At 41.2% G+C, this 13,737-nt stretch overlaps 1 protein-coding gene across 1 annotated transcript in view; it reads left to right on the top strand.

The window, feature by feature from the left end:
• The window catches only part of MNAT1 (MNAT1 component of CDK activating kinase), a 128,673-nt gene that overhangs the window by 57,126 nt on the left and 57,810 nt on the right, over window positions 1-13,737 (top strand). The window contains exon 6 of the mRNA XM_068947374.1: window positions 615-740. Within this exon, the coding sequence (XP_068803475.1) occupies window positions 615-740 (126 nt within the window). The remainder of the gene's footprint in view (window positions 1-614; window positions 741-13,737) is intronic.

Here is a 13,737-nt window from a genome sequence, read left to right as displayed (position 1 = left end):
CGAGATTTTAAGTAGTTAATTTGCTTGACTATTCATTTTATTACTTTTATATATTTTTTAAAAATTGGCTGGCTTCCCTAAAAATAAGTTGGTAAAGGAGAAAATAAATATGCTGTTGGTTGCACTTACAATAGTGCCATTGTGCAAAGCAGAGCAAGGATCATTTCCAAACGGCCTCAGGTGAAATCTAATGGGAAGCAATTTCAAACTGGTCTGAGTTCATTGGTAGAAAGAATGCGTCTTAGATAAACATCTGATCCAAGTTATACTACTCTGTATTATTCCTTCTCTGATTGAGTTTGTTTTTTTTCTTTTAATTTTAATAAATATAGTTGCATGGGTTGATTGGAATAAGGAGCCTGTTATATTGTCTTTAATGTGGATTCTATAACAACAGTTGTTTGCGGGTTACTCTGATTTATGGGGTTGCTACAGCTTTTTCCTATTACTGAGAATGATCGTTTTCTGTAAACTGTTCCTCCTATAGAGGATGTTTAGCATTACGCAGCTCTGCTAGTGATGGCCTTTCAGACACAGTTTGCAGTTTCGGAGAACATGCGGTGTTAATATATATTTTGTTTTAATATTCAGATTTGTTATTCTTGTGTTTACAGGAGAGCTCCAGTCTTCCTGCTTCCCTGCTTTTAGCTCAGCATAAGGACAGATCTACTCAGCTAGAAATGCAGCTGGAAAAACCCAAAACTGTCAAACCAGTCACGTTTTCCACAGGCATCAAGATGGTAAGACTTGCTTTTTTCCCTTTCAAAAGACCCAACTTTTCCTAGTATGAGACTTAGAGGTCTCATAAACCTTTAAACTTGACTTGCATATTGTACAGCATAGATTAATTCCTAATTGGTTATTTAATTGTAAGAAAACAGTCTAAGAATTTCATCATCCTGCTAGTTGGAATGTATGACATCTCTTTATTGCATGCTTGTCCAAAAATGAGCTATTTCTTTCCCCCTGCAAAGTTGTGTGGTATTTGGATTTTTTTTATATCTTATTTGTGTCACAATTCTGGAGGTTGAAATTTTGGAATCTTAAGTAAAGGCTGCACTTTCTTCAGTTTTACTATAACTCGAGAAAAAAATCTGTGAGTATGAGACAGAGAACCACTTGGCACTGTTTTCCAGATTAAGGATGCTATTTTAATTGTTACTGGAATCTAGGAAGCAACAAGTATTTTGTTTCAAACGTGCTAGTTAGTGCTACTGTGACAGCTAAAGATCTCTCAGCGTTCCTGTTCTTTGTCACAGCATAGCACAAGTGCGCATCACTGGAATGCAACTTCTTTAAGCTTTTTTTTGTTTGGAGAGGCCGGGGGTATTTTAAATGTGTTACGGATCTTTTTTGCACCTCACTGATTTCCTGTTTCTCAACACATCTTAAAAAATGCACGTTTTAGACTGTATTTTAGATGCCAAGTGATGTATTGAAAATAACCCCCCCCAACAAACAAAAAAAGAAGCAAAGCAAAAAAACTTTGCGTCAAACTAGGCTCCATCAATTAATCTGTTTGGTCAGGGATATCTGTACTGTGTTTGCTGTCTGTACGTTTCCCCCAAGAAGTTCAGAGTGTAAAATAGCATTTGCAGCTTATTTTTCCAAAACTGGTGTCGGCTTTTGTGAAGTTTTGCAGATTGCTCTCTAGTGTTCCTGTAGTATAAACCGTATTGTCTTCCTTTTTCTTTTCAAAATCTGAGAGTTTGGAGGGAGATTGATATGCTCCAGGATGCCCTTCTGGGGTGTTTAGAAAAGCTGGTGGACAGAAAACGTTCATCTTTCAGTTTAAAAAATATCCTAAATGAACGCCTGTGCTTTTTCTAGCTATTAGAATATGTTGTTGGCATTTTTTCAAACAGTTGTTTGTTGTGTGAAAGAAGAAATAAGATCTGATTATACTACGTGATGAGGACAATGGAAGTACTTTGTATTCCACAGTATTAATGTGGAGACAGGCGTTTTAGGTCTGCAGATTTAGGTAAACTTCGTCCAAGACTGGTAAAAGAATTGGATGAGGAGATTTCTAGCATCGTGCCATTTACATCTTAATGTTTACGATAAGAGGGGTGGAAACTCCAGGTGAATCAAAGGGTGATAGTTATTTTATCAGTGTTCAGAAAGTGTGAGTAGAGTAGCGCAACTGGTTCAGTCCTAGGTAAAAACAAACAAAACCTGACTGACCTTCGTCCTAGATTAACAAAGAACAACTTAAGAATAAATACCCCTAACAAAAAAGCAAAGGATAAGCATTTTTAAAGCTGGAGATTATTGTTTTGTGAGAAATGGATTACGTGAAGCAAAGTAGATTTTACTCTGATAAAATTACAGATTTGGCTGAGAAGGAAGAACGTTTCCGTATTTTCTTTTAGAAGGTACTTGATTTAGTTACTACACATCATTGATTAAAAAAAATAATAAAATTTACATTATACAATAATACAATATTGATACTCTCCACAGTAAATGGATTAACCGGCTAACTTGCAATTTTTCTAGCTGTTGGTTGCCATAGCATGGAAATATTTCTGTGGGTGTTCTGCACGGACACAGTTCAGTATTTGGAAGCAGATGTTGAATTTCTATGGATGACGTGCAAGTTGGCAGAGTGCGGGGCAGTTTTGACAAGCTGGCCTCATTTGAATGAAATGTGTTTTAATATGGCTAAATGCAAAATTATAAATAGAAGAATAAATACCAGGCTCTGTGAGGCGGATTTGGAAGTCTAGCTAGACAAGTAAACCAAGCTGACCCTCAGCCACAGCATCTGGGTAGGCTTTGGCTTATGTGAATGGTGCTGGAATAAATAGGAAAGGGCTTGACTTTTCGTTTGGTAAGACTTGCACACTGAAGACTTCTGCTGACTGCATTTTGAACGCAAAATCTGGAAAGAACACCGATGAGAGCCACCGACGTTCGTTCGAGGGCAGTAGGATGTGCTTGGTAGTGCGAGTTGCGCATATAGCTTATGAGAAGGTTAGGACGTGACTCATTGTACAGTAAGCCCCTCCTCAAGGGGGAAAATGCCAGGTCTGAACAGTGTAACAGTAAATGTAACAAGAAGCAGGAGCCTAAGTTAAACAAATAGGACCTAAATGGGAACTGAGGGAACAAACAAGAGCTGAAGTTCACAATGTTCCAATGGGTAATTGCCCTCGCTGCTAAAATCGACTGAGGGATGTGATGAAATCTCTAGTTCTTGATGCCTTCAGATCAGGCCTGGGACACCCACTGGAAAATTGTCAAATGCAAGCTGTTGAGCTCAAATCGGAGGTAGCTTTATAAAATGCAACAGTGTTCAGTGTGTATGATTTGGTGGCGTAGCTGATGGTCCATGGCAATGTGTTCTGGTGACAGCGTCAGGTGAATTCCCACACCGCCTAATATGCGTAACGTGTCCCAGGCTGAGGTTTTTCTGAAAATCCGGAGGTGCTCAGTCCTCCTGTTTTGTATAACCACATGCTTGGAATCGGGAGGGATTTTGTTGCACAGCTCTGCAGGGCCAGGACTCCGTCGTGCCTTGCGTTGCTTTAGCTCTGCTCCTCTCTGACCCATGGGGCTCGCGCCGCCTGTGCTGGAGGGGGCAGATCCTGGGTGGTGCTGAGTATTTGTTAAACATACTGTTCGAATTAGTGCTCCGTTTGGCCCTGCAGCTTTGCAAGTCAAGTGCTATTGCTGTGAAAAGTCATTTTCAGGTTCAATATTAAAAAGTTTCAGCCACACGCAGGTAACAAGTCACTATGTACCATCTTCCTCTGTGCTTTTTTCCTAGTAGCTTGGGCCGCTGACCTTTTCTGGTGGTGCTTTCCTTAAGTTTCTCACAGGAAGGGAATCCAGATAGAGCTAGCTGAGATGCATGGCTAATCCTGAGCTTATGTTTACAAAAAGGCTTTAAGAATATGCCAGTTGTGGCACTCCACATTTTGGGGTTTTTTTTTTTTTTTTTCCAGCTTGAACATGTGTTTTGCCTGGGATGGTCTCAGTTAGAGATGTTCTTCAGCCTGACTGATAATTGGACGTGTTTCTCCTCTTCTGAATGAAGAGGCATGCCCGCTCTCGTCGCCTGGGCAGTGCTCAAGGAAGTTGGCTCATTTAAGGTGGCTTATTAGTGCTGTGGAGTCCCTCTACTTACAGGGGTAGAAGGTAGTGTCTTTCACTGGTAAGCTAAGTAAGAGCATCCCCTATAGCACAGGAAAGAGGATTAGATTATGGGGATAGGGTCTCCTTCCTTAATTTTTTATTTTGTTAGATTGGGGTGGGGTTTTTTTTTTTGTCCTTTCTGAGCAGGAGCTGCTTTTTCTTTGCAGTCTAGTGGAACACATCAACAACTTCTTCTAAATTTATGTCAGTAGATTATATCTTCCAGACCTTAAGCATATCTTCCTAATCAGTCAGCCTGATTTACCCCTATAAGTGGGGGAAGTGCTTCTGACCTTTTCTGCTTGTCATATTAGGGAACAGGCTTTCTGCATATTTGAATATTTAAAATGTTATTCTCATTGAATCTAATCTCAAATCAGCGTAAAACTACTAAAGAAATTATAATCTTAATTGCGTGTCTTGCAGTAGTGCTGAAAATACTATTTCCTGCCAACGCTTGTACTTGAACAGATTTTAGTATCAGTCAAACAGAGCAAAGGTGGTTGGAAATAAACTTTTCCAGGATTTCCAGGGCTTTTCAGGATGTGCAAACCAAATCTACTGTCTGAGAACAGAAACATTCTTCCGTTCCTTGGTGAATGTAAGATTGTTTCTGGTTGGGAGATGGTTTTAATGGGAGGCCGATTCTAAGGTGTAAGAGGTGCTCGGAATGCATTGGGCATGAGTGGCAGCTTGCAAACGTAGCAGGAATTAATTTCATTACAGTAATTCTAGGGTGTTTTTATTATGTTTCTGCTGCTTACAGGACTGCAGGAGACTTTTGGTACTTACAGTTCTGTGCTTTGCATTACCATTGTGGTTAAAAGTGCATAGGCTCAGATCTGTAGAAGCACTGAGATAAATTTTAACTCCACTTTATTTCTTTGGGAGCTGGGAACATGCAAACCTTGGAGTCTGGGACCCAGCTCTTTGCATGTTTGTTAAAAGTATGAATGTCACAGGCTGGCTTGAGTGAATGCTATCTTAAGCGATGTTTCAGGCTCCATGCCCTGTTCCTTTTCTGTTGCCTCCAGTTTTTATGATGTTTCTTTGCTTCCTTCCCCCCCCCCCCCCCCCCCCCCAGTCTCCCAGGAGACTTACCCTCTAGTGGTGGTATTCTTGAAGTAATTTCATGTAGTTAAAAACTCAATTACCTTTAATTGGATTGCCCAAATAGGCAAGAGAAGAACATAGATATTCTCTGGCCTGCTACCATGCGCGAGAGCTTTCCCTTTACATTTTATAACCAAATACCTCAGAAGTAGTATAATGCACCATTGATCATTCAGTGTTTTTGTTTTTATTACTGAATAGCAGCAGGGAGTGTTTATTAATAGAAATATTAGTAGATACTGAGACGAAGGGTTCATTGTGTTGTGTTTCTACACGCTTAGGGCCATTACTAAGATGGTCACTGCCACTATGAATTTGCAGTTTAAATAGATGCCTCGGGGAGGGAGGGGAACCAAATGCACAGAGGGGATGCAACTTGCCCAAGGTTAGACAGCACACCAGTGGCAGAGGGAGGAATAGGAGCTAGACCTACTAAACTCTTTAACCTTCAACAACTTCTGTCTTAAATCACAGCGCTGACATTAATCGTAATTTTCTGTGTCTGAATATTACCAGGATTTTATTCCAGCTGTTGCAGTTTCCAATTATCAGCCCTTCAAAGCTAGGGAGAGTAACGCACGGTCTGAAGCAGCAGAAGTTTGCAGGAGGGAGTAGTCAAATCAGCATTTCATAAGAATGAATCTGTGTCGGACACGGGATGCCTAGGACATCTCAGGAATGCACATTACTACTAAGCGGAGCATAGCAAGTGTGAGGGAAGAGATTTCTTGCAGTGTTACACTTGTAATATTCTTCTAATGAGAAATAACATTCTGATTTTACATTATTTTACATTATGTGGAGCTGTTTCTTTTAAAACGTTGACCTCGTCAGCTCAGGTTAAATTAACTGGTCTTCATTATTGCCTTTTCCTACGATATTGCTTCCTGTGCAAACAAATGTTCAACGGCTGCTCCTGTTTTTCAGTCTGTTTCTTTTATAGCTCGTGGAGCAATTATCCAAAATCCTGTCCCAAATGCAAAGAAGTCTCTCTCGATACTTTTTTTAATCAGCTGTGCTCCTTCAAAGTTGCTTAGACATATGCCAGGTACTCCGCGGTACGTGAAGTAGTGAAGTGGATCTAGCACTACTCTTTAGCCTATGACTAATCTGCAGCTCCAGAGGGTACTTTGCCATCCCAGCTATGTGACAAGGAACTATTTCAGCCTTCCAGCCTTGCTTTGCCACTTCTTGCTGCTCTGTTTTTTTAGGAAGTGCTCCTAGAATTTGCTTAAAGCTTATATTTAAAAAAAAAAAGACAGGAATCAAGCCTGTTTCCTTCCTTCACTGTTAGCTCAGCTGCTCTATCAGTTCGGATGGAATTGATTTCTTTGAGATGTATGCCAGTTGGAGTTTAATTGGTATTTTGTGTTTAATCTTCATTGTGTGCATAGTGTGCAGTTTTTGTTTTGGGTTTTTTTTGCAGCTGGGTGAAATATTTCCCCTTTCACCATATTTCGTAGTTTAGAGTGTGCTCTCTGAGGAAGGTAACGTACACACTTCTTGACCTCTGTTCCAGCGTAGGACATGTGCGTGGTCGGAGTCTCTTCTGACTCCATCATTTAAAGGTGCTTACAGTGCTCTCATTGCTGGTCATGGTCAGCATGCTCAGCGCTTGCAGGCAGGAGACCTCGAAGACCCCCCTGTTACGCATTGATCTGAGTGGGGCTTTGGGATGCAATTAGAGCCTGCAATCAGATTCCTTTCATCAGTGGTCTATATCTGTGCATTAGTGAATTCTCTTCTTTCCTCATCCTTAGCTCTGAACAGTCTTCCCTAAGAAATTACCTGAAATTCTGCTAATCCACTGGGACGGAGGGAGCGTTTGAAAAGGTGGGGAATGTCTTGATTTCTTTTTTTGCAGAGGATCCTGGGTAGTTTTCTGTCTGCCTCTGTCACCAAACTCTAGTTTCTGTGGTTTAAAACCGCTGTTTGATGCGTGTATCTACTTCCAGCGCCGAAGCAATGTCTGGGTTGCTGTAGCATTTCTTTGTAGATTCCTATAGCAAAAACACTTTATAAGAGGGTGGTTCTCTCCTCTGAGGGATTAGGTTATTCTACCATTATGAATTTGAGATCTGTCTATGTTTACAAGGCTATCTCATTACGTGAGAATATTGCTGTTTTCTTTAATACACGCTTCTTCTAGACTTCAAGTGATGTTCACACACTGGTCGGTGTTTTCTTGTGCAACTCACAGCTGGCTTTCTCGTCACGTAAAAATGAGCAACACGGGACTGCAAACGTGAGGACTGTCTGCCTTGGTTAATTCTGCCCTTAACCTGTAATAGTGTGTAGGACACTTACTCCCCATACCTCCCCCTGGGAACAGTGCTTCTAAAGAAACCTTGGCAACACGGTATCTAGATGTAGCTTCAGAGCGAAGCAGCGAACACTGCTGTCCTTTGCCCTTGAACTGCGCTACTGCAGCCAGAAACTCCACGTGTCTTTTCCAGAGCGGGTAGTGTGTTCAGGCCTGTAGACTGTCTCAGAACAACTGTTTTGCTTTACAGAGCACACATTTAAAGGTCTAATTTTTAGTGGTGCAACGTAGGCCTCCAGCAGGAGTCAGTGGCCGAGTCTGTGCTGTGGGGCTGCTGCATGCCCCTTGCAAACTTGGTTTCTGTGTGCACGCTGGCCACGTGGCAGCTCGGTGTTAGGATAGCCTGGGCTAGGCATCAGTGCTGTGGCGCTGAGTCCCCTTCCAAAGGGAGCCTAGATGTGCGTGTGAGCAGGGAAGTCTCAGGGTTTTCCAACAGGTCTCTGGGTGAAGATGGTCAGAGCACCGGCACTGTGGAGCAAACCGTGGAAGCAGCTTCCTTGGAGGTAGGTGCGTGGAGGTGCACGTCTGGAAGCAGGTGCATGGTGTACACCCCTCCGTACAGAAGCTCTGTTAGTGCAATTCTGCAGTTGCCAAGCACTTTGTCTTGATAACTAATAAGAATATTGCATGTTGCTTTAGCTGAATTTGTCATCATTAACTTTTTTTTAACAATAAACACTGCATTGATCTGTTGAGAAGGATATCTGTTTGAAAAGCAGAAGGGGGAAAAAATTGTCGCTGCTAGATCTCAACTATCTCCTAACTGACAATACATAGATATAGAATTCGTATGAATGATCTAAGGGGTACCAAAAATGCTGAATGATAGAATTCAATTTAGGTCTAAAGTACCAGCTTTGAACTATTTAACACTGATCTGGAGTGTCCTGTGATCCCCATACTGCTCATTTAAATTTCATAGCATTATTTATACAATATGCTGGTAACTTTGGAGAAGCATGATGGAGGACGATTAGCAGTAGTAAATTTACTTGTTGTACTAAATCTCCAGTCCTCTGTTTAAATAAAGATGTTTTCTTAAGATTCAAGCACATATATGCCTAACTGTGCTTAAATTTTTTGAACTGTTTTTGAAGTGTATGCCAGATACACTTTATTTAAAAGTGATCTATCCTCAGAACGCTTCCTGTGCACTCCAACCCACAGACTGAAGTCTAAAACATTTAATTGGTTCTGGGCTTACTGTGTAACTACTAATATATCAAAGCACCCAAACATTAAGCACTTTATGTTGACTTAATGAATTTTTTCCCTAATGTAGGTGAGAAATGTTTTAGCAAACATGAAGCAAATGATAGTACTTGTCATTTCCTCTCCTGATACCTTACATAATGCTAGCCTTGGGAAAGGAGACTGGGTTTTAAAAATGCAATTCTTAGTCTCCCCGTATCCCTTTACAGGCTTGCTGCTTGGAAAGCCTTAGGAAAGATACCCCTAGTCAGAATTAAATAGTTTGGTGGACAGATATAACGAGAGACACTTGCCTGGATGCTCTTTCGTGGCTGGGCTCTTTTACCCTGCTCTATTAAAATAAGTATTTTTGCATTCACTTTAAGGCTCCTTTACATGGCCAAAGCAGCACGTGTTTGTATACGCCTATGAGTATAAATAAGAATTTGGCCCTTAAGTTTTCACAGCTGTAATGATTGGAATTTAGTAAATGAGATAGTGGTAACACTGTTAGTTGTATAGGGGGTGAACGGCAAGACAAATGCATTTGTCAGTAAAGTCAGTGGCCCTAGTTTAGCAGTGGAGCAGATATATCGTTTTTCTTTATCTGTCACTTTTTGGGGTGAAACCATCTCCCGCCTGCCCTCCACCATTTGATTTATGGAGTTGCCCAAGGGCTTGCTGCTCTGTGTGGGAGCAGCCACTGGGAAAGAGTAGCAAGAACTGGACTTCATATGCTAGTAGGGTGGCCAAATGCCATCCTAAGCAACAGTCGGACCTGCCAGTATAGCACAAAACACACACTGTAATGTGTGCTGATTTTGTGGTACAATAGCACAAAAACACACTGTAACTGAGCTAAGGAAAATGCCATTTAAATCAGCCTGAGATCTTCCTATTTCTGAATCTTATAACTCTGAATATGCTATTGCTTGAGTAGGTGTTACTGTGAGCAATAAGGAGAGATCTGACTGAAAGAAAGAAGGTGACTGGGAGGAGAGTCCAAAAAAACAGCTGGCAGGGAAATAAAGAATAATAAAAAATTTCTCAATCATTGTTTGTTTTGGAAAGATCATGGTTTAAGCACATGGAAATACTTTACACATTTGAGAAGTGCTGACTTCCTACATGCCTTGTGAAGGAACAGCAAATCATTCATATAATATAAACACATTTATAGATTGTTCCAATATAACTTTTTCAGTGCTGCTGTTTTTTTTAAACAAGATAGAATTTAGTACATCTGTCCTCTTTTGATGCACTGCTTTGTCCAAGAGTTGCATGTATCAAAGTGTTAAATATTGAAACTGATGCTAAATGAACAGTGAAAAGTTATTGAACCATATTTTTTAACGCAAAAAATTGTTAAATATTGCTGCTTGATGCACTGTTTAAAAGTAAACATGCCGGAAAGTAGTGGTAAGGGGAAATAGGAATAAATATATTGTCTGAAGGTATTAATATAACCTAATTATCATCTTCATAGAGACGATGTAAAAAAGTTGAGAGATCACACGGTTCCTCTGTAGGGGCTGAATTTTAAGTTGGGGAAGAAAAATGAATAAAATAAGAAACTCTGGTGCCAAAATCGCAGTGGGTGTTTGTGGAATTGTATAATCATAGAGCTGGAAGGGGCTTCAAGAGGTCATCCAGTCCTTCGCCCTCCTCAGAGGCAGGATCACTGATACGTAAGTCATTCCTGATAGATACTTGTCTAACCTGTTCTTAAAGACCTCTTAAGATGGAGACTCTGTGGTCTTCCCCAGCAGTCTGTTGTAGCCCTTCGTTGTCCTTGGTTTTATATTTTAGGAAAAACTACGTAACTGTACATTTGTTTGATGCAATGCAAGTTCATTAGTGTGGGTTCTGCCTCCATAGGCATAGGGAACAGGCTGTTCTTTTCCTCTTCATAGAAATTTTTAATGTACTTGAAGGTGATTACCTAGAGGGAGCTTCAGTGAACTAAATATTTTAGAATTTCATTCTAAAAAATAACTCAAGCATCTTAATTGTTCCTAAAACAACAATAAAATAATTGCTTTCTTCTGAAAATCTTTGACAGTCTGTCTCCACTCCACAGAGTAGCTATGAAATATATTCCTCAACTGCGAAAAGGACTCTTTAGAACTGGAGATTAAAATTCATTTAAAAAGAATAGCAAGAGCATTTAAAGAATGATTAAACAATGAAAGATATGGAGCCATTTAGGCAAGCCAAAGTAATTTGTAAATGGGCATGGAAGAATCCTTCTTTCATAGAAGATCTTTCTGCCAGGATCCCTTTTTCTTACTGTTTGTCTATGTTTGTGAGAACAGTACCTCTTTTTCTTTAAATCCTTTCTTCTGTTGCTGCTGATCAAAGTAAATCTGGGTCATTCCTTGAACCCATTCTATTTACCTGAAGGAGGGCTGATGACCTGGAAGGACAGAACTAGGCTACTGGCCTGGTGGACTCTTCCGAATCAGCTGTCACTGGGATTGTGTCTGCTTCTGAGACTTGCCTGGTAGGCACATGTGTGCAGACAGATCTCGGAGACCAGATTTATTCTTGGTAATTCCATTTGTTAGTGAACTGTGAATGTCTGTTTGCCTGTTGGGACCTTAATACCTCTAATGTCACCTGGTGTTGTAAAGTCTATGCATGTTGCTGCACGGTTAAAAGATCTCCCAAGTGCTTGTATCTTCCTCCTTGCTTGTTCTCAAGGCCTTATTCAGACAGGTTTTGGGTAAGTACAGCCTACCTCCGGGTCTCCTGAATTTCTTGCCAGAGTTGTCAAGCTACGAGGGGGAAGAGGTGGACAAGAGCGAGGGATGGCTCTAGCAGCTACTGGGAGACAATCTCCAGCAGCAACGTTGAGGGAGTTTGCTATCAAGTCCTAGTAGCAGTGGCGCCAGGCAGAGCGTAGAGGTGGGGACCTGGGACTGGAGTGTGGGATCAGGGATGATGAGGGACGGAGAAGTGTAGGGCAGAAAGTGAGATGGGCGAGACGGTAGGGACTTTGGATGACAGGTACTTTGGGGATAATGAAGAGATGGGGAGAGCCATGGGGTGGGACAGTGGAAGGGTGCTGATGAGGGGAGGTTTGGGGCAGGACTGGCAGAGAGGTGGTAATGAGTGGGATGAGGGAATTTGTGGGGGGAAGGGCTGAGGGGTGGCACTGGCATGGTATTAGGAATTGCGCGAGGGGTCTGGGACAGAAGGATTTGGGGAACTGGGGATTTTGTTACTCATCTGGTTGACTGAGTTCCTGGGCAAAAAATCTGGTCTCTGAGAACAGCAGGGTACTATGCACACACTTGTATGGTACCCCTATGGTACCCCTTCCCCACTTCTCACCAGGACTCTGATTGTAGCCAAGGGTGTACATGCAGGACTGCTGTTCCCCACAGCACCTTCTGTTTTACTTTGATCTCTATTGCAAGATATACTATCCTTACTAGTATATTAATCTCTGAAAGGAAAAAAATCTTCAGCATGTTGATTGAGGCCGCATTGCGTGTGTACATGCGCCTGTGTTCCACCCCCTCGCCACACCTGAACGTGTGCCTAAGTGACCATCGTGGACAAGTGAATGTTTGCTGTAGGTCTTGAAAGATTCAGCTTTGGAGTTTTAAAATACCACATTTCTAAATACAGTTAGAAATTCAGATACATTTCAAAGGAGCTGTTAGGGGCCTTTCTTTTTAATAGTCAGTACTCATCCAAGATGCATTCATTTTATGCTAGGGTACATTGCAGCAAAAGATATTTTGGATCAAAGAGACAATGTTCTGTACCAAGGAGACTTCAGTAGTAATTTTCCTGAAGAATGTTTGTTCAGGTGCAAAGGGCGGGAGAAGGGAATATTGTTTTAGGCAATTGGTGTTGGACATCAAAAGGTGAATTTCCCCATATATACCTAGTTTGGGTTCAGTGCGTCAGTTGAGGTGTTGCTGGAAAGGAATATTGACAGCATTGGCCACTTATGAAAGAGAAGTTATCCTCATGGAGGAGTGCCTTGGTCTTGGAAAGTTTGGCACGTCTTTGTTCCTGTTAACTTTTTTTTTCAGAAGAAAAACCTGAATATGGAATATATCAAAGCAGAGAATTAATTTAACTGTTTTAATTTATTGCTCTATTTTGTTGCTATGCAGGTAACTCTTTATATTTTGGGGAAACATGGGGCCGTGGTATAATTTGTGACATGCGTTATGTTTCTAGCAGAATATGAGACAGAGCAGAATAATCCAGGATAAGCATGGTAACATGTATTTTATGCAGACTCTTTTTTAAAAAAAATACAAAATACTTAAGAATATTGTGAATACAAAGAAACCTGCTTTGACTAGCTTAAATGAATGTGGGTAATGGTATGGACAGGAAATGGAAGGACAAAGAGCACATGTGGAACAATCTATCTAAATAAGCTGGATGGAGGCCAGGGAACTGGAACAAGCAATATTTGCAGTGATTAGTAGAAAATGAAATGATGGGTTTGTATAAGAATAGTGATACTTGTATTATTCTGGGGTAGTGAAGCAGATCATGAAGGAGGTAGAAGGGCACGTTTAAAGGTGATACAGGTGGAATTGTTGGAGGACAGTGGAAAAAGGAAATATAGGTAAGGAGGTAAAAGGGAGCAACTGTTTGTATGTCTTTGAGGACTGTGCTTGGGAGGAAAGCAGCATGTATGTTTAGGACTGAAGCCCGTTCTCCCGTTTCATCTCTTGAAAGAGGGGCATAAATAAATACAGCACTGCTCTCTCCTCCAAAGCATAGAAAGAGAATCACAGAAACGTGATCCTCTGCAAGACTGTCATAGGCAGTGCTCAAGCAAACAAGACCTTCTGCTCTGTGCTGCACAGACTTGCTGACAGATCTAAAAGGGATCGGTGTGGGCATCTGATCCTTGCCGTCGTTAGGCAGTCGCTGGCAGCAGGGTTTAGTGCTGCCCGTGTTTGTATACCTGTGGGCACGCACACGTGGTT

This window comes from Struthio camelus, chromosome 5 (assembly GCF_040807025.1).
Source record: "Struthio camelus isolate bStrCam1 chromosome 5, bStrCam1.hap1, whole genome shotgun sequence".
Taxonomy (NCBI): Eukaryota; Metazoa; Chordata; class Aves; order Struthioniformes; family Struthionidae; genus Struthio; species Struthio camelus.
The sequence above is the reverse complement of the archived record's forward strand: the minus strand, read 5'-3'. Positions and strand labels throughout refer to the sequence as shown.